Raw genomic sequence first — 21,168 nt, forward strand, 5'->3', positions numbered from 1 at the left:
AATTGATGCAACAATCCATATAAGATTGCTTGACTTCTGGAATCTCCCTGGTGGCCTTGTGGTTAAGTCTCAGTGCTACTACCACGATGAAGGCTTGAGTTCGATCTCTGTCCAGGAAGCTAACCCACATGGCCCAGCAGACCTCTCCTGTTTTGCCTTAAGACTTCTCCTCTTTTGCCTCCGCTCCCCTTAGTAGTGTATTGTAGTAGAGCTTCCTATTCTGCTCCCCACTCTCTCTGGTGAATCCTCTCACCCCCACAAACATACCTCTGACTGTACCCCTGTTCTTCAACTGCACAAAAATAAATAAAATCTTTGAACAAAAAGATTGCTTGCTTTGAAACTACAGATTTGTTATTTTTTAAATTTGTGACCCTGCAAGTCACTTAACCTATCTTTGCTTCAATTTCCTCATTGTAAAGTGGAAAACTAATATATACAGACATTTCAGGGTTGTTATCAGGGTAACTACTCGATTCAAATGACATTCTCTGGGACATGGATTATTTAGAAATAAACCAAGAAAATAAAATAGCACAAGTTGCAATTTTAGACACAGGTAGATTCCAATGCATATTAACTGCTCTATTTGTGCTTGTGGTTTTGATTTTTTAAATATCGTGCTCTGCTCTCCTGTTCCTCACCAGTGTTGGAAAAAACAACTTCTTTACTAGACAACAGCTATAGAATTGGATTTCTATTGGGACCAGAAAGGTAAGGTAAAAGGTGAAGCTGGTTGGAGTATATACATATGTATATATTGTGTGACTATTTGGGGCTGTTACAAATTGAACAGCATCAGTTTCAGCCTGTTAGTGTTATCAGATCTTTTATTTTCCAAACCATTCTGAAAATTCTGTCTTTTATGTGAAATCTCCAAACTTTTACCTTCATTCCACAACTCTAAGGCAGATTTGGCCCATTAGTTACTAGTTTGACACTCCTGGTTAAGACATTCTGGATATGTCTCTCTCTTACCCATTGTTTTCTTATGTTGAAATGATCACCTGCTTTTAGATTTGCTTTTTTGATTTTTGTGCCCTTTCACCTGATGTAATCAGTCAATTCTTGGTTGTGGTTTAATAATTTCCCAACAGACCTTGAATATCTTCTTTCATTTTTGAAAGTGGTTTTGAAACCCCTAATTCAAATTTATTTTATCCTTTTAATTGTAGGCATTACAAAGATATTCGGTTGAGTGTGAGACATAAAGCTGACAGATAAAAACAGCTTCTCAGGCTATTTACCTACCTTACTTGCACAACATGAGAGCGGACATACTGTTTTCTTAGTTTGGAGCCATGAAATGTTTCATTTATCTGTTAAAACATAAAAGAGATAATGACTTCTTTTTTCCTTTTAAATTTTCATTGTGGAGAACTTCAAATTGACACAAAAGCAAAAATAGTATAACGAACCCCATGTATTCATCATTCAGTTTCACCAGTTATCAATAAATGGCAAATCCATTTTAGTTTACATCTGCCCACATCCCAGGAATGAAATAATTCCTTAATATCATCAAATACAGATTGTAAAAAAAAAAAAAACTATAACATATATATAGAACACTATAAAACTCATTTAAGAAAATGATACAACATATTAAACTTGTGTCTTTTTGAAAAACATCTTTATGATGGATCAATTCATTCACACGATTCCTTTAAACCAAAAAATTAAATGGCAGTGATATTTTTGTGGCAATTTGTCACACAGACATTTCCTTCCTAACAGTAGCATGATAAGGCAGGTGAATTCAAAGGGCCAACTGACTTAGTTTGTCTTCCATGTTCAGGCTTTTATTGAACATCAATATCATAAAGTCTAACATATATACCCCATAAGGAGGAGGTGTTGATTTTTTTTTGTACCCATATCAATTCCCTTTTATCTCTGAGCTCCAAACCGTTTCCCTTGTTCTTTCAATTGTATGATATTGACAGGTTCAAAATGGGATACCAGAGAAATTTTATATAAGAATTATTTTCTCAACTGCTCCTTACTTTACCCTAATGGATGATTCTCCAGAATAGGATTTTACAGAGGATCACATGACAAATTATATTGGACAAAACCCCATGGTTTTTGCTTTGACAATAGATAGGCCTTTCAAAACAATGACTTGTTGGAATTGCAGATTTCATTTATATTCTTCCTTTTGCTACAAAGCAATTGGGATGTCTTAATTTTTCAATAAATATTCACTGAACTAAAACTATCACTAGATACATGCTTTCTTAGAGATCGAATGGATAAAATAGTCTAGGAATAAATATCTAAATATGATAGTGAGATTGTGATAGATGATACAAAATGTATCATCGTATAAACTAATATTATGAATTAGGGGACAGTATTTGAAGAGGGTGATATTTGAGTGAGACTTGAAAGATGAAAAACTAACAATTCGTGTTTAGTGATATAGTTTTATACAACACAACAAACTAAAACAAAAATAAGCAGACAACTATAAATTAGAGACATTCTGCAGGGAAGGGGGAGGAAGAGGGATCAAAATGAGGGCGGGAAGAGCACAAGGGACTATGGTGATGGTGCCTGGGTGGATTGGTGGTGGGAATTCTATGAGGACTAAACCTGAGAAACAAAAGCAAAAACTGTAAAAAGAAAAATGAACAATGATGTAAAAAACATATAAATTATTTAAAAAGTAATATTTTATAGTTTTATTCATACTTTTAACAACGTTTATTTTTTTAATCCATAAACACAGGATATCTTTCCATTTCTGTGTTTTCTTTTACTTCCTTTGACAGTGTCTTACAGGTTTCAGTGCAGGCATTCAGTTCCTTCACCTTCTTTAGACTACATCTATTTTCCCAAGCATCACAATAGTTCAAAAGATTATAAAATATTTTGAATAACACTAAAACCTGTTATCTTTAAAGTGATTAGTAACTTTAAACCTAGGATGTTCCATAAACTACATGGTGGAATGGGAATTTATCCAGTAATACTTACGCAATTTATATTTTTAAGACTCTTGTGTATTGGAAGACTTTCTAAGAAAATAACTGCTAGATATTTGACCTAAAACCAATGCCAAGTTTTAGAAACCCATGTAGGATAACAGGGCAGTGCTTTGAGCAAGGATTTCAAAAATAATTTGCCAGTAATGAGGAAGGACAGATTGGAAATTCAAATGGAATTCAAAAGATACACTTATTACAACTCCAAATCTTTCTCTTTCATATCAAATGGACCTAATTTTTACTTTTCCTAGCTTCTTCACCTCATTCCATTCTTTGTATTCCATTTCATCCTCATTCCCTCATTTCTTCCTAAAGAAAAATACACAAAATACTTCCTAAGTTACCATTAGGAAAGAAGGTAGAATGAAATTCTGGACTATGTTGATGGAAACAAAATTTTTGGACTCAGGATGGATTTATTAACTGCAAAAATCATAATCTCTACAGTATTAAAATAACCTTTATCAATTCACAATAGCCAAGTTGACTTGGACTAAACACCCATTGACAGATGACTGGATAAAGAAATTGTGGAGTGTATACTCAATGGAATAGTACCCAGCTATTAAAAAAGATGAAAGTGTTTATTGGGACAAAATGGATGGGCCCTTAGATAATTATACTAAATGAAATTAATGAGAAAGTGAAAGACAGTTACCAGATGGTTTCACTCATTTGAAAATTATAAATAATAATATAGGCATTGTTTTATTGTGCTTTTCAGTGATTGTATTTTTACAAATTGAAGGTTGGTGGCAACCCTGAATGGAGCAAGTTTATCTCTGGCATTTTTCCAACAACAAATACTCACTTTGTATCTCTAGGTCATATTTTGGTAATTCTTATAATATTTCAAACTTTCCCATAATTATTATATCTGGTATGGTGATGTGTGATCCTTGATCTTTATGTTATTATTGTAAATGTTTGGGGGGGTGTGCTACAGGTATGCCCACATAAGAGTTAAATTAATTGATAAATGTATGTGTTCTGATCGCTCTACTGTCAGTCCTTTGTTTTAGATCCTCTTTCTTTTAGATCCTCCTTATTCCCTGAGTCTCAATCCATGTTGAAATTAGCCCAGTTATAAACCTGTAATGACTTCTAAGTGTTTAAGAAAAAAGAAGAACCCCATGTCCCTCACTCTAAAATAAAAGGCTAGATGTGATTAAGCTTATGGAGAAAAGCACGTAAAAAGCTGACACATTGAAAGGCAAGTCTTGAGCAAAACAGCCACATTGTGAATGCAAAGGAAAAGTTGTTGAAGGAAATTAAGAGTACTACCCCAGTGAACATATCAATGATATGAAAGCAAAACAGCTTTATTGTTAATGTGAAGAAAATTGTGGTGGTCTGGATAGATTAAAACTTCAACCAAAGCCTAATTCAGGGCAAGGTCCTAACTCTCTTCAATTCTGTGAAGGCTGAGAGAGGTGAGGAAACTGTTGAAGAAAAGTTTGAAGCTGGCAGATGTTGGCTCATGAAATGTAAAGAAAGAAACTGTCTCCATAACAAAGAAGTGCAAAGTGAAGCAGCACATGCTGACATGGAAGCAGCAGCGAGTTATTTAGATGATCTAGCTAAGATAACTAATGAAGGTGGTTACAGTAAACAACACATTTTAAATGTGAAGTATTATTGAATTAAGGTATGTACATTGTTTGTTTGTTTTTGATATGATGCTATTTCACACTTAATAGAAAAAGGATTGTCCTTTGAAAAATTTTAGACTTAAGTGGATGTTCTGAAGATCAAATGAAATAACCATATTAAATGAAAGAGTGAAAAGAATTACAGAAAGTAATTGGAGCCACTTTTCTGAAGAATTCCTGCTCTCTAACTACCAAATTTTAGTGTAGTAACTGCATATAATTATTTAAGAAATTCTTAATAATTTTTATAAAAGTAATTCAGATATTAAACTTTTTTTTCAAATCAGCTATGTATACATTCATGAATTTATCAGTGTTTTTGTTATTGTTAAGTTATACTGGGTTACAAAGAATTATAGGATGACATGTCACAGAGGCAGGAAGATGCTATCTCTACATGACAAATACACCATAAAGTTGGATATAAAGGAGGCAGCACACATGTTTATTTTTTTCTATTCAACACTGGAAAAGAAAACCTACATATCAGTAGTTTATGTCAGTTGTCTTCAAGTCATTTGAAATATGAACAATAGGTTTTTAATGTTGATTAAATGTTTTGAAAAACCTTGACATTTCTTAATTATGACTGGAAACAATACATACTGATTTCCATTTACTACACAAACAACATATTTTGTTTTCAAAATTTTGGATTAAAGAGTACAGTATTCTTGAATTTAGGATCACTGTTGAAACTCGACTAAAGATTTCCCCCCAAAATTAAGAAATGATGTAAGATTTCTTGATTTCTCATTAGAAAACCATGTATCTAAAACATGGAAAGGTTTCCTATGAAGGCCTATCTCTTTACTTAAAAAAACTTTTTCATAGTAAAGAACTTTTCTTTATACAATTCCTTTCCTCTTTTTAGAGTCAATCATCACAAGAATTATTTAATGAAAATGGAAGAAAAGTAGGCTCTAGTATTATAATAATGACTAGTTAGATGCATGATTCACAACCCTGGTACATACTATTATCATCAGTGTAGTGCTTATTAACGTGTGTCCCTGTTAATACTTATAATACCTAGAGCATCATTGTATTAAATGAAAACATAAAGGCATGTAAAAGCAGGTACTTTGATGCATATAAATGAAAGAGTATGAGAAATATCTGGTGACTTTTAGTTCAGATGAGTTAGAAACTGGGAAGGAGGGCTGTTAAAGTTTCCTATAGTAAGAGGGCAGGATTGGTAGTAGACTGACTAAGAGGATATTATAATTGATAAAACTGACAGTTTTAGAATATTCGTTTGTGAAATCAATATAGATTAACTGATTTAAATGAATTGCTTTGAATTTATGCAGAAAAGGTGACTTTCTTAGTGTGTTGAGGCTGTAGCCAGCTTCACAGCACTCTGCTCAACTGCCTGCGCCACCAGGGGAGGCCCTATCTTCTTGAAAAGAAATTATCTTGTTGCAAACCAACATTACTTCAGTAAAAAAAAAGCAATTAAAACAAATAATAAATAATAGGACTTACAGTCTAATTTCTAATCATTGTATTATAATACTCCTTTGTCATTTTTTTTGACATACAGCTGAACTAAACTGAAATTTTCTTTTCCCATTTTCTATATAATGTTAGTATAATGATAACTATGCACTAAGACTTGTATAGACTTAATTTATTAGAAACTGGGAGATAGTGGAATGTCATGAAAAGACAACAAGCTTTAGTTAGAGCTGGATCTAGAGATGCTTTCAAGAATCTGCTCAAGGAATGGAAGATGAATGATGCTACCACTGTGCTTTGTAGGATTTGGTTTGATCAACAGAATTGCTTGAGCTAGGGTGGTATCTATGATAAAAGAAGCTTCTTTCCCCGGGTTTTGAAGAGTGTTTATTGGATCTTTTGTCAGGTAAAGAATAACTTAAAATAAGGTATATTATACAAATGCTTTACATCTAAAATTAAATTTAAAATTTAAATACTTTAAAATTTAAAATGAAAAATTCACTCCACACTAAGTTAAAAGATGATCTTTATTTTGGGCTATGCATTCTTTCCTTTATCCTGTATTACTCCTCCTTGAAGGACTGTGTAGTTTCAGGAACAGAAACAGGTATATTGAAGGTAGGATGCATTTTTTTCATTTAGTTTATTAATATAACAGAAATATTCATTAACTATCTTGCACATATCAGGCATTTCTAAGAAGTTCTCAAAATGTGTCCTTTTCACTTTGTTTTATCTTATATGTTTTCTAGCTAACTTTCTGAAAGGGTTAATTATCTTAATTTAGACCAAGGTAATGGTAAGAAAATAATGTGAAAGTATCAATAATTTCCAATTTAGAAGATAATTGCTAGGATTCTGGCACTTCTAGAAGCATACATTTCAAAAGAATAATGAGCAGAAAATATTTCAACTTACCAAAGTCTCTATCTTCTTACTTAGGCTCAAATATTCTTGTGAATATGGTTTTTCATATTTGCTATCATAGTCAATGTTTTTGACTTTAAAGCTGATGTGATAGTAGAAAGGTGTCCTCCCTGAAAAGGAGAGAAAAGGAAAAATAGTTTCATTTTGTCCTTTATGTGACTACTTTCATTCTTAAGAACCTGAATAAATAGAATACTCTGATAAAATTTCAGATAACAATATTTGAAAAGTCTTGCTTCTGAGTGATTATTGAAATAACTTTGACAGAGGGATGTTTATTAAATTATAACTGTAACCCAGTTAAATTATAACTGTAACCCCACGCTGAATGTAGTCCAAGTTCTTTCATGTAAAATTTCAATTTGTCAACTTTCAGGTTTGGGTAATCTAGAGACTTTCATTTTACTGTAAGAAGAAATATTAAAACATAGACAGTTTTCTTAGTCTTTGTGATCATTACAGATTACATTTATGAAAATCAGTGGATTACTGGACTTTATCATTTATGAAGTACCTAGGAAGTGAAAATGAATAAAGGAGAAAGTAAAATGTGGCATGACTTTTAAATACTGAAAATTAATTAAAATGAACAACAAAAAAAAGTAAACCTACAGCCTTAGAGATGTTGAACAAAGGAAAAGATGAGTGTTAGGGTGAATTGTACTCCTTTACTATATCAAATATAATGAAAATTAAGATTTTTTGGTAATGTTTCTCAAATACCCCTCCATTCCGTAGACTGGGAAAGCACAAAATGTGTGTGTGTGTGTGTGTGTGTGTGTGTGTGTGTGTGAGAGAGAGAGAGAGAGAGAGAGAGAGAGAGAGAGAGAAAGAGAGAGAGAGAGAGAGAAAGAAAGAAGGAGGAGAGAAGAGGATGGGAAGGGAAGGGAAGGGAAGGGAGGGAGAGTCAAGAAAAAGAAAAGAGAAAAGAGGGACTAAAAGCATTTTGTAGTATCCTGAGAAAATCTTTTATGTCAGTGGCTACAGATAATTCATTGGAAAAATCTACCTGCACATTCAAAAATAATAAAAAAAATGCAAAGTAAAATGATCTAGTACTTTTCATGTATTAAATTGGCAAAGATGATGAAAATAATAAATATGCATACTAAGTGCTTATACTTATATTAGAGAAAATAACTTTTAAGGTGAAAAAAGTAATAAGAGACAAGGAAGACTATTGCATAATGATAATGGGGTCAATTCATCCAATTTATCAAGAAGGCATAATAACCATAAATATATATGTATCCAACATAATATCTAAGTATATTAAGCAAATACTCTTAGATCTGAAGGAAGAAATAAACAACAATATAATATTAGAGGATTTCATTACCCCACTTTCAACAGTGCACAAATCATTCAGACAAGAAATCAGAAGGAAATATTGGACTTGACCCATACTTTATATCAAACAAACCAAACAGATATAGATGAAAATTCCATGCAAAAATACACATTCTTCTCAAGTGCACAAGAATATTCTCAGGCTAGATCTTATGATACATTATAAAGCCTATCATATGATATGTTAGAAAATGCTAGCAAATTTGAGAAGATTGAAATTATACCAACCATATTTTCTAACCACAATAGTATAATAACAATAGTATAATCTAATAATAGATCAACAACAGAAGGGAAGCCAGAAATTTCACAAATATGTGGAAATTAAACAAAACACTCCTGAACAATCAATAGGTCAAAGAAGAAATTAAAAATAAATATTTTAAAACAAATGAAAATTGAAATGCAAAATACTAAAACTGACAGGGTGTTGCAAAAGCAATTCTATGAGGGAAGTTTACAGTGAAAAATGCCTAATTAAGGAAAAAGGCAGATCTAAAATAAAACTCCCTAAATTTATACCTCAAGGAACTAGGAAAAAATTATATAAATTAAGCTCTAGGTTATTAGGAAGATGGAAGTAACAACAATTAGAGCAGAAATAAATGAAATTGAAACCAGAAAAAATAATAGAAAAGATCAACAAAACCGAGTTCCTTTTTTAAAAAGATAAACAAAGTTGACAAACTTTTAGCTAGACTGATAGAAAACTCATAATCAGAAATGAAAGTGATGTTATAACTGATAGCACATAAATGCAAAGAATCTCAAGAAACTACTATGAATAATTATGTGATAACAAACTGGATAACCTAGAAGCAATGGATAAATTCCTAGAAACAGATAATCTACCAAGACTGTATCATGAAGAAATAGATCTTAATAGACTAATAACAAGTAAGGAAAGTAAATCAGTAATAAAAAAAGCTTTTATCACAGAAAATGATCAGATGGTTTTACAAACATTTAAATAAGATTGCTGATTCTTCCCAAAATTATCTAAAAAAATGGAAGATAGGGGAACATTTAGAACTATTTTATGAGATCAGCATCACCTGATACCAAAACTAGATAAGGATACTACAAGAAAACCATAAACAAATATGTCTAATGAATACAGGGGTAAAATTCACAACAAAATATTAACAACTGAATTTAACAGCACATTAAAATTATACACTATAAATAAATAATATTTATCACCGGGATGCAAAGATGATTTAATATATGTAAATCAACAAATGTGATAAACCACGTTAATAAAATGAAAGATAAAAGTCATATCATCATCTCAATAGATATAGAAAAAGTACTGGACAAAGTACAATATCCTTTCACCTTATGAAAATGTTCAGCCCCTTTTTAGAAGGAATATACCTCAACGTAATAAAGGCCTTATATGACAAACCCACATTCATTCCTGAGAATGAAAATTTGAAAGCTTTCCCTATAAAATAAGACGCACCAGAAGACAATGATGCTATTCACTACTCCTATTCAACAAAGTACTGAAAGATTTTCTTTTTTTTTTAGTGCTGAAAGTTTTTAACCACAGAAATCAGGTGAGGCAAAGAAATAAAATTCATCTAAATTCCTGCCCCATCAAATAAGCATTCCTATCTGTTGCATTTAACAAGTTTGTCTTCTTGCATTCTAAGGAAAGGAAGAACAATCCTAAGAAGATAATAAGGAAGTTAAACAGCAGGTGTTCACAAAGCAAACTGGAGCCCACCAGATATCTCCATAGGCCTGCATCAAAAGGACATGCTGACCCTTGCCCTTCTCTCCCCCCTTTTGTATAAATACCCCTGCATTCTGCTGAAGAGCAGGATGGTGGTCTTTCAGACACAAGTCTGCTGCTCTCCTCAGTTTGTCAACAAATTAAATGGCTCTCCTTCTCAAACTCTTTCCTTTTATTGGCAGAGGGGACCTGAGGCTGGCATTCGGTATCACTACCAGTTATAATATGAATAAATTTTGGGGATCTAATGAGCAGAATGGTGACTGTGGCTTATAATATTGTATTATATACCTGAAAGTTGCTAAGAAAGTAGACATTAGACATATTTGTTTATGGTTTTCTTGTAGTATCCTTATCTAGTTTTGGTATCAGGTGATGCTGATCTCATAAAATAGTTCTAAAATGTTCCCCTATCTTCCATTTTTTTAGATAATTTTGGGAAGAATCAGCAATCTTATTTAAATCTTCTTACCCCAAAAAAGTAATTTATTATGTGACACATTGGAGGTGTTAGCACAATGGTGCTAATCACTTTAAGTGTATAGTGGTTATCATTTTGCATTACATAAGTACATCAAGTCAGCACATATATCTTCAATTTTCACAATGTCATATGTCAATTTATTTTAGTAAAGCTGAGAAAAGGAGACAATTCCAAAGGAAGATATTTTTCATTACATGTATTCATTTACAAATAAGCTATAATTTCTAATTTTTCTGGTAGAATATCAGGATTCAGAATTTGGGAAATGAGGGACTATTAGGTTATATTTATTTGTTGGATATATAATTATACATATATATATATAATTTCGAACACTAGGGATGAAAGTCTTTCCGTAGCTGTGTTATCCTATTAGAGCACTGAGCACTGAATTAGAAGATATAGAGGAAAATTGAATATACCAGTTGGCATTCACTGGCACTAGCAGACTGTTATAATAAAAGATTAGCTCCTCTCCTTCAAATGGGAAGTAGGTTAGAGGAGAGAAAAACAATTATGACCTAGTAGCTCTTCTATTTGTTATTTTCATTGATATTCTTTCTTGGAAGGAAGGGAACTCTATAATCTAGGTCACTTTCTAGATTAGTATTAAGAGTGCCAGGGAGAAAACATTCAGATTAATTCTCCTCTTCGGATTTCTATTTACGTTTTTATTTTTACATTTTTGATCTTCAAGTGATTGTAAAAAAATGAGATATTATTAACATAACATTATTTCATTATTGACACAACATTCATTTCAGATGTACATGATTTGATATATGTATATATTGCAAAATGATCACCACAAATCTAATTAACATCCATCAAGGTTTTTTTTTCATGCACATTAAAAGATGGAGAAGCAAGGCTTAGATAAGTGGGTTTCAGTTCAGACTTCCAATTAGGAAGGAACACACGTGAAGTTTTGAGATCTCGCCTCTCTTGTGTTAACCCCCTTCTCCCCAGATCCTGTCTTTTGGTTTGGGTGGGAGTATCAATGTTGGAAGTAAATGCTCCTGGTGATTTTAAGATGAGGCTAAGGTTAATTACGATGAGGGCTTCCAGGTGTGTTATAAGGGTTACCTCAGCTTTTGGTCCTTTGGGAGTTAACAGCATCGACTTTACAAGAATTTGGTAGGGGCAGAACATTATCTATATTGAAGCAGGATCCTGGAGTAAAGTGAAATAGCTCAGGCTTTTACACCGCTAGCCTCTGGCTATCACCTGGGGCCTCGAATGCAGAAAGCGCTTGGGAGGCTGTGCCCGGGGCATACAGGTCTGATTGTGGACACCCGGAGCAAGATGTGGGCAAGCATAAGTGTGCGCTCCTGCCTGGGGGCCGGGCATTGAAAGGTAGCGGCACTCAGAGACAGAAGATGGCAACGGCTCAGGCTCACGGCTGCGAGAGGAAGACACCGTGAGAGAACGCCAGAGACACCGCAAAGGAAAAGAGTAAAGATTCACAGGGGGCTGGGTGGACTGCCAGCCTCCTGGCCTTCCTGCCTGGCCAGCCTGCGAGCTTGCCCCACAGCGATTGGCGTAGAAAGAGCATTAAAGCCTGAAAAAGCTGCTGAGGGCTCCAGGATTCTCCTTTATCCATCTGGCTGAATCGAGAGAGCCAACCCTGTGCTTGCTAGTAAAACAAGACTTCTTTTTGGCTTCTGTGGAAGGGATGGCTCCTGAGGCCAAGGAAGAGACACTCAAAGTTTCATTTCCCTGTGGGAGCTCATTGTTCCTGAAATTCCCGAAACAAAGGAAGGAAAAGGGTGGACTTTTGTGTGTTTAATACCATTTTGCCTGTGGATATGGTGGCAGCAGGCAAAGAATCTGATGAAGACTATGTCAAGATGGAGATAGGATTTTTGCACATACTCTCCTGAGGAAGAAACCCAGAAAAGAAAGAGGAAGCAATGTCAGATTCTCAGGTAAATGTTACTTCGTCTTCTCTCCCCACCCGCCTGAAATGCAATGACTTTAGAATGTGCAAACATTTATTTCTGTACCATGTTGGTCTCACCTAAAAATTGTTTTCAACTATTTTTCCCTTTTCCTACAACAGCTAAGTTTAGTTATTCAGAACACTGCTCCCATATTCCAGAGTCCTCTCTCCATCTTGACATCTGCTGTATCTCAGTTCTAATCATGAATTAACGACAGGTAGCTATGAAAATGTTCTCTTTGCGACAAAGCAATTTGGAAGCTTACATGGGATGGTTGGGGTTGGGAGATATCAGTGAGAAAAGAATATGTTGTGTTTAAGTCACTTCTGGATGTTCCACAAGTCTAAAGAGACTGGGATTAAGAAAATGCACATCTAGGCAGGGTACATATAGCCCAGAGTTAATTCAGAAAGTTCTAAAAAGAGAAAAATTAGAAGGAGGTTCTTTAGAATGCTAAAGCAATGTTAATTACCTATCACACTATAGGCTATTACAGTGGGTGCTATTTGTGACTTGATACTTGAATAAAATGTTTTTCATGATTAGATTTAAATCATGATTTACTTGTTTTTCTAGTTGACCACAGCAATGATTGTGTGGGTTGGCAAACACTAGGCACCTCACCTGATAGCAATTTGTACCATTATAGCTTCTTTCAACTGTTCTCTGCCAGATTCCTCCACTATTCCCCTCTATGTTAAAAAAATACTCAATTGAAAAATGTTCAAGGAAATATGTTGTTTTTTTGACAATGTCACTTATCCAGCTGGAAATACAATAATTTTTGGTCAGAATGCTACATATATTTTGTGATTATGATTAAGTTTCTGTGCACTTGTCCCTGTATACTGTACATCTAGATCTTTTTAACACATGGTGACTTATTTGCTCAACATCAATTTCTTGTGGCAGCCAATTATTTCCACTTTCCGCTGCCATTTCATGATAAGATGAATCACCTTAAATACCTTCAGCTTGGCCCTCGGCTTCTGTTGTGTATATTTCAGTGTTGCTGTAAGTAGTTTTCTAAGTCAGGGCCTACCAAACTTGACTCCACAGAATCTAAGGGATGTCTTTTATTGAATCTTTTAGAGTAAACATTGACTTTGACACTGAAAAGACAGTCTAGGAAAACTATTTTATTATTTTGGTCCTTGGATAAGAAGCAAGAAAAACAAAGCAAATAAATTTGAGATGGAATTATCTTTTTGCCTAGAATCTGATGCTTTCCCTTTATGTCCTATTCCTTGAAAGTAACATTGCTATATTAGAGTCTAACAATTTCCATTGACAGCATAGGAGTATTTGGACCTAAAATCGTAGTAGTGATGAAATGAGCAGAAAAGATGAACTTACTCTGTACATATCCAGAAACCTTTTTAATGGCAATCTCATCTGCTAATTTTTTAAGTAATTACAGGCTAACCTACTATAACACACCTCTTGAGGTGGGAACTGTGTTCATTTTTTTCTCCCCTTTTACTATTGAAACAATTTGATTTTTTTGAGTGTGCTAAACATTCTAAGTACCTTATTTATTAACATCCATGATTATCATTATTAAATCCAGAAGGTAGCTAATATAACTTCCTTATTCCAGATGGAGAAAATGAGAATAGGTTAAACAAATATCCCAAATCAAACAGTGTAGGGTAAGGAAAAATGTCAGGCTTTTCTGCCCTCCCGCCATCAGGATAGATGATGGATCCTTGCGGTCCTGAATGCGGGCCTGATGGCGGGCACCTGGAATAGGGTGTGGGCATAGGTAGATAGGATTCACCTGGGCTGAGACTGGGCTTTTAAGGGCGGCGTCACGGGGACACCAGTAGAAGCCAACAACAAATGGAAGCCAAGAGAAGCAGAGAGAACGCCAGAGAGCGCAGATAGAGTGAGGATTTGCTGGGGGCTGGGAGGCCTGCCAGCCTCCCGGCCCCCCAACACCCCTGCCTGCCATATGCCTGGTAAATCTAAATAAAAGAGCTGCAAAAGCCACTGAGGACTCTGATTCCTCCTTTGCCGGGTCTGCTGGATCAGAAAACCTGCACTGTGTTCCTTCCTGCCCCTACAACAGCTAGCAGGTGATGGAGCCATAATCCCGGCAACTACTGAGTTTGTGTTGTATAATGCTAAAGTATTCATTGTTACCTAAATAGTGTTATTTATTTCATTCCAATACCCATGAATTATTCTAAGAATGAGAATCATAATAGTAATAGTGGTGTGGAATGTTTTATGTTGTGTACTTTATATATACTTTATATCCAATAGCTCAGTATGACATTTTGATGAGGATGATCCTTTTATAATTTTCAATATACAGGTGAGAAAACTTGAGAGGCCGAGGTTATGTGAATTACCCAGTTCACAGCATTGGTAGGAGAGAACCAGAACTCCTACCCAATAAGACAGTGGTCTTGATGCAAAGCTAATACTCTTTACAGTTCTCATTTTCTGTGATTTTTGTTCTGGCAGAGTGCATATAGGACCAGTGTTATAAACATAGGTCACAGAAATCTGTGACTTTTAGCTGAAAAGATGCTGTAAAAAAAAAAAATCTACATTTTCCCAATTCTGTTAAATCTAGGAATGATCTAGTGCATTTAAGTTCTGACAAATGAGAGAATGGGAAAATAATTTGTGCATTTTCTGATATGTTTTCTTATTAAAAGAAGGTATGTTCTTTCCTTATTCTGCCTTCTGGTTGAATGGAATGTATATACATGATGAATAGGCACAGTTACTTTGGAAATTGGGTGTAACAACTAGGTCATTGTAGGGTAAGGAAAAATGTCAGGCTTTTCTGCCCTCCCGCCATCAGCATAGATGATGGATCCTTTCGGTCCTGAATGCATGCCTGATGGCGGGCCCCTGGAGTAGGGTGTGGGCATAGGTAGATGGGATTCACCTGGGCTGAGACTGGGCTTTTAAGGGCGGCGTCATGGGGACGCCAGCAGAAGCTGAAAGAGAAGCCAAGAGAAGAGAAGCAGAAAGAATGCCAGAGAGCCCAGAAAGAGTAAAGACTTGCTGGGGGCTGGGAGGCCTGCCAGCCTTCCGGCCCCCCAGCGCCCCTGCCTGCCATGTACCTGGTAAACCTAAATAAAAAAACCTGCAAAACCCACTGAGGACTCTGACTCCGCCTTTACCCGGTCTGCATGGGATCAGAAAACATGCACTGCGTCCTTCCTGACATTACAGTCATGGACCCAGGCGCCTTTATTTTTGACATCTTGAAGTGACATACTGAACTTTTGAAATATTTGTCTCTGAATCTTGTATGTTTGTATTCCTTTCCTAAATCAGGAGTTCTTAACCTTTGCTGCACTTTGGAATCACCTGAGGAATGTTTAAAATGATAATTTTCACTCCAGGCAGCATTTTTGAAAGTGATACTATATATACTAATACATTTTTAAAAAGCCTTCCAGGTAATTCTAAGTACAGCCTGGGTTAAAAGTCACTGATCTAGATCAGGGGTCAATAAACTATGAAACCTAGCCTGTTGCCTGGTTTTATATGGTCTGTGGGCTAAGAGTGGCTTTTGCATTAAAAGTTGAAAATCAGAAGAATAATATTTTGTAACTTAAAAATTATATGAAATTCAGACCTCAGTGTGCAGGAATAGTTTTAGTAGAAAACATTACACTCATTTATGTTGACTAATTTAGTACTAACAGTAGCCTCAAGCAATGGGATAGCAATTATACCAGTCCAAGAGGAAAATGTATATTACCTGGCTTTTAGCAGAAAGTGTGCTGACTCTGCTATAGATACTGAACAATTTTAGTGCAAGGATTGGTATGAGGCTTTAGAAGATCTTCATTACTGCTAAATCCCCATTACAGTACTTAGCCTAGTACCTGCTATTAAGTATCTAGTAATCATCCAGTGAAGGCTTGAGTGGAATTTGCATATAGTTTCATAACCTTTATTCTTTCTCCCATTGTACTATTTTCAGGAAATTTATTCCCTCTCTTACAAAGTCAACCAAACAGAAGACATACCATTATCTCGGGATTAGAGAAAGCAAAGTAAGGTATACATCTTGTAGTGAAAATTTATGCTAGATTTTGGTTTGTTCAGCTGTTCTTATTTAAGTACTGATTACTAATTAATTGTATGGAGATGGCTCCTGCTTCCAGGTTTGCAGTCTGGGGTAATGAAATAAAAAAATCATAAAATGGTGATGAAATCTGCATTCAAAAGGAGTTATCACAAGGCTGTCTCTATAGAATGCCAAAAGATAAGAATATAAGTCTCAATTTGTTAGATTGAGATTTTGTTTATTTAGTAACAAATAGGTAGATTCTCAAAGAACTTTTAATTTGAATTCATACAAGATATTGTGGCATCCTTAAGGTGAAAATCATACAGTGACTTTTAACAAGACATGTAATTACACCTGAAGTTGTTATGTCTTTTATACATTAACAAAAAAAATATAAAGACAAAGGAAATAAATTCTAAGACTGGGGAAACCCTATTAAAGTACTTTATACAGCCTCAGGAGGGTCTATTCTTGTTCCTACAGGTTCACTGACTTGTGAAAATTTACATTATTAAGAAAATTTATTCTCATGCAGAGGCATTTAATTTTGAACTTTTTGTTTTTATAAGCTGCTAAAGTTTATAATTTCTGGGAAGTAGGTATTACTAAGACTACCTTCAAGAGTGAAATTTGAAATACATTAATATTCATATTTTACATGGGTAGTTTTCTGATATTACTAAAACTACAGGATTGTTTCGGCACAAACTTAAAGTGGTTATTATATATGAAAAAACATGTATATATTGTGTGTACATACATTTATGTGTGTGTATATATACTGGTATTTAAAACAAGTATATTTTATAGGAGGTTATCACAAAACAATTTTGGTTTTAGTTTTTTTTAGGAATGAAAGCTATGGGCACTAAGTTACAAAACATGGTCTCAGTTCAATAATTATCTGAGTCTGTTTAGTAATCAAAATTTGAAATTGATTTAAAATTAATGTTTTTCTCTCCCCAAACTCCAACTTAATATTACTCATTCTCCACAACATGAGCTGGATTCAGCTCTTTCTAGTCTTAGTGGGTGAGAATTTGGCAGCTATCTTAGGTATTCTAGGAACATAGTGCATGATTATAACTGACTATTCTATGTTTTTCTGAACTCAATGTATCTTTTATTCATTGATGATGTCTCAATTATAGTTCACTTGGAAATAGCCCACCTTGAGTATTTAAGCATCAGGAAATATTTCACTTCCCTAACCTGAGATCCTATTATCCCTCCAGGTGCTCTCTTGGATAGCACCTAAGATGAGTGGGTTCCCCCACCCCCACAGGTGGTCTGTATCTGTTTCATGGAAACATTTATACACTTTGTCTCAAAGATCATTCAAGTTACCCAGGGTTACCACATCCTCTCTACTCTTCTAGACAAGCAGCAAGTCTCTTGTACATCAGATACATTCTGGGTGTAGATCAGACTCTAGTCCACTGTGTGCCCAAATTGACCAGGCTATTTCCAGGGTCATATTGGTCTTTCAAGGTGCATGTTTCATGGAAAGGGGAAAAATAAAATCTGTTCAGGTATTGGAGTGGTTTTAGTGAAAGAAAAATTATACTATACCTATTTTTAAAGTTACTGTCTTCAAATATTCTTATCTCTTTTTCTGGGTCTTTTATACCCTTTATGAAAGGTGTAGGTTGTATGTCTATTTCTTGAATGCATACCTCTTACTCAAAGGTTTATAGGCATATGCTGTGACTGTAACTCTTGGTCTGACAGCTAAAGCAGCTTGCATTACAATCTATCTAGTCATCTTGTTCACTTACACAGTAAGTCTGTGTCTATAATAAAAGGCTATATTTGGAAGATGAAACAGAGATGGTTGTAAATGCTTAATTCTTGGGGGGTATGACCTCTTTACTCCACTATACGTAGTTTTATTTCTGTGTGTATTTTTTTCCTCATAAACTGAAATGGAAGTTTGTTTAGGTACTTTTTCCCCTAAATATGATTTTTTTAAAAAAGATTTATTTATGCATATAAGAACTGGGGTATAGGCCAGAGGTGCGGGGCGGGGGTGTGGGGAGAGGCGGCGGAGATGAGAGGACCCACCAGAGACAGAGTGGGGAAAGGACAGGTGGACTGAGTGAAATACACTGCTGAGGGCAGCAGCGGGCAAGACAGGAGAGGTCTGCTGTGTCATGTTGGTAGCTCCCTGGCTAGGGATCAAATTTGTGCTGCAATGACTGTGGATAGCTTCATAGGTTGCGTCTTAGCCCCTTGTGCCACCAGGGAGGCCCTAAATATGAATTTTTTTTTAATTAGAAAATACTATAATGTTTTAAAACAGCAGTTTGCAGTCTGTGAGTCATGAATTTTACAGAATGGGGCAAGGTGATAGCAGAAGAGGATCCTACAGAAAAATGTTTATATACATAAATGTAGTATTCTTCTAGACTTAGTGAACACTGATTGTTGTTCTAGACCTGTTGAACAATGATTTTTGTACATATTGCTAATTTTCATAGGTGTATATAATTGAATGCAAGTTAATTGAAGGTGTTACTAAATTTATAGTACTTGTTTGTCTCTTATTCAACAAAATTATTCTCATGGCAATGTACGGACCGTTTTTTCCCTATAAAAAGGTTCTCAGTATTGAAGAGATTAAGAAAGAGTAGGTGAAAGACAATATATCAAGAACAGAGTACATAACACAATATATCAAGAACAGAGTACATAACATTTAAAGGGAAATCAAATCTGAGGATCCCATAATTTTTTCCTTTTTATTCTTCAATAATAAGGATGATGTACTTTTGTGGAGAATTTTGAGAAAAAAAAAACATAAAAAATACAAGTTTTGGAATAAGAAATTTAACTTAGAATCCCAGATTCTAAGTTTTTGTATTTGATTATCTCTTCAGAAATTTGTAGGTTCAGCAAAGGAAGGGACTGTGACTACTTTAGTCATCAGTGTTTTCACAGAGCCTAGATGTATACCCAGAGTTGAAAACATCAAAATCTGGGTCAGAATTCCTTACACCAGATATCACTAACAAAATCTACAGTACATGCTATTAACCATAAGACATTCTCTCTGACAAATAATCTTGTTTGATTCCTTTCCTTCTCCCACTCCCCATATCCCTAAATTTCCCAATAATGGAATGAATTCTGTTTCATAGGAAAGCCAGACATAATTATTACTTACCATAAATGACAAAATAAGCAATGAGTCCGATGACTGCTGAGGCAATCAACAACATTAAGATACCTAGGGTAATCTTTCCACACCTTGTGAGTTTCATTTGTGTTCTGGAGTCTGTTGTTCTAAGCAGAAAAGACAGAAAATCAAGTGTTAATATGAGCAGGATAGAAGAATCTCAGAAATAAATGTGGATTTAATGTTAATTGTAAAAGTGAATCATGTTACACTCATTCTGTATTCACTTTGACTACTGGGTTTGGAAAATAATATATAGAATTAGTGAACATAATATTTAGTATGCTTGTTTTTCAGTACATAGGAATGATGGAAATACTAAAATAAAAATTTGTTCGTTCAGCCAATATTTACAGATGTTCTATGGCTAGGCACAACTGTAGGAGCAAAGACTCTTCCCTTATAAAGCTTATATTTTACTGAGAGGAGATAGGCAGCAAACAAAGAGCATAAATAACAAATACATAACTGGTAAGAATATATGGGCTGTGGGGGAAAAATGTTAAGCTATGCAAAGATCATAAATAGGAGATGGTGAAATGTGAGATGGTGGCAGCTGGATGCAACTAAAAGTGGTCAGACTAGGCACACTGAAAAGGTAAAACCTGAGCAGACTTAAAACATGTTTGGGGCTTAGCCATGCAGATATCTGGAATATTCCAGGCAGAGGGAGCAATTCAAAAAAGCCTCAAGGGAAGATGTTATGAGGATGATGTGGCTGTAGCAGTAAATGAGGAAAGAGGTGTAAGAGCCTAAATCTGGAGTTTGGGATTGAGGACTCAACTGGTAATATAAACCCACATATAGATTAGGTTCTGGGATGAGAAGAGATTATGAAAGGAGTAAATGTATGTAGACAAGATCAAGATATGATCACCTGGGTATTCCCATATTAAGAGATTAGGGAAAAAAAAGAAACCCATGTAAAAGCAATTGAGAGGAAGAAAGCAGTGAGTCCAGGAGGAAAAATAAAATATAGAGAAATGTGTCCTGGAAGTTAATTGAAGATAATTGAGGTTGATGAAGGGGATAAACTGTTTAAGATGTTGCTGATAGCTCAAATAAGGTGAGCATATGAAAGCTGAAAATTGACCATTGAATCATCCTTATGGAGGTTACTGGTAATCCTGATGAAAGAAATTTTAGGAGTTGAAGGGTTATCAAACTGATTAGAGATTGGTTTAAGAGAGAATGGAGGCCTCCCTGGTGGTGCAAGGGGTTAAGATGCAACCTATGAAGCTACCTGCAGCCACTGCAGCATGAGTTTGATCCCTGATGGCCAGGGAGCAACCCACATGGTGCAGCAGAACTCTCCTGGCTCGCCCGCTGCTCCCCTCAGCAGTGTGCTTTGGTCAATCTGCCTATTCTGTTCCCCACTCTGTCTCTGGTGA

The 21,168-nt window shown here is 35.0% G+C and overlaps 1 protein-coding gene across 1 annotated transcript in view; it reads right to left on the reverse strand.

Annotated features, from left to right (window-relative positions):
* The window catches only part of LOC119260304 (transmembrane protease serine 11C-like), a 54,238-nt gene that overhangs the window by 23,547 nt on the left and 9,523 nt on the right, over positions 1-21,168 (reverse strand). The window contains exons 2-4 of the mRNA XM_037529290.1: positions 19,762-19,884; positions 7,028-7,142; positions 1,252-1,319 (exon numbers count right to left, since the gene is read on the reverse strand). Coding sequence (XP_037385187.1) covers positions 1,252-1,319; positions 7,028-7,142; positions 19,762-19,884 — 306 coding nt within the window. The remainder of the gene's footprint in view (positions 1-1,251; positions 1,320-7,027; positions 7,143-19,761; positions 19,885-21,168) is intronic.

This window comes from Talpa occidentalis, unplaced genomic scaffold (assembly GCF_014898055.3).
Source record: "Talpa occidentalis isolate TD23 unplaced genomic scaffold, MPIMG_talOcc4v2.1 talOcc4.6, whole genome shotgun sequence".
In the NCBI taxonomy this organism is placed as follows: domain Eukaryota; kingdom Metazoa; phylum Chordata; class Mammalia; order Eulipotyphla; family Talpidae; genus Talpa; species Talpa occidentalis.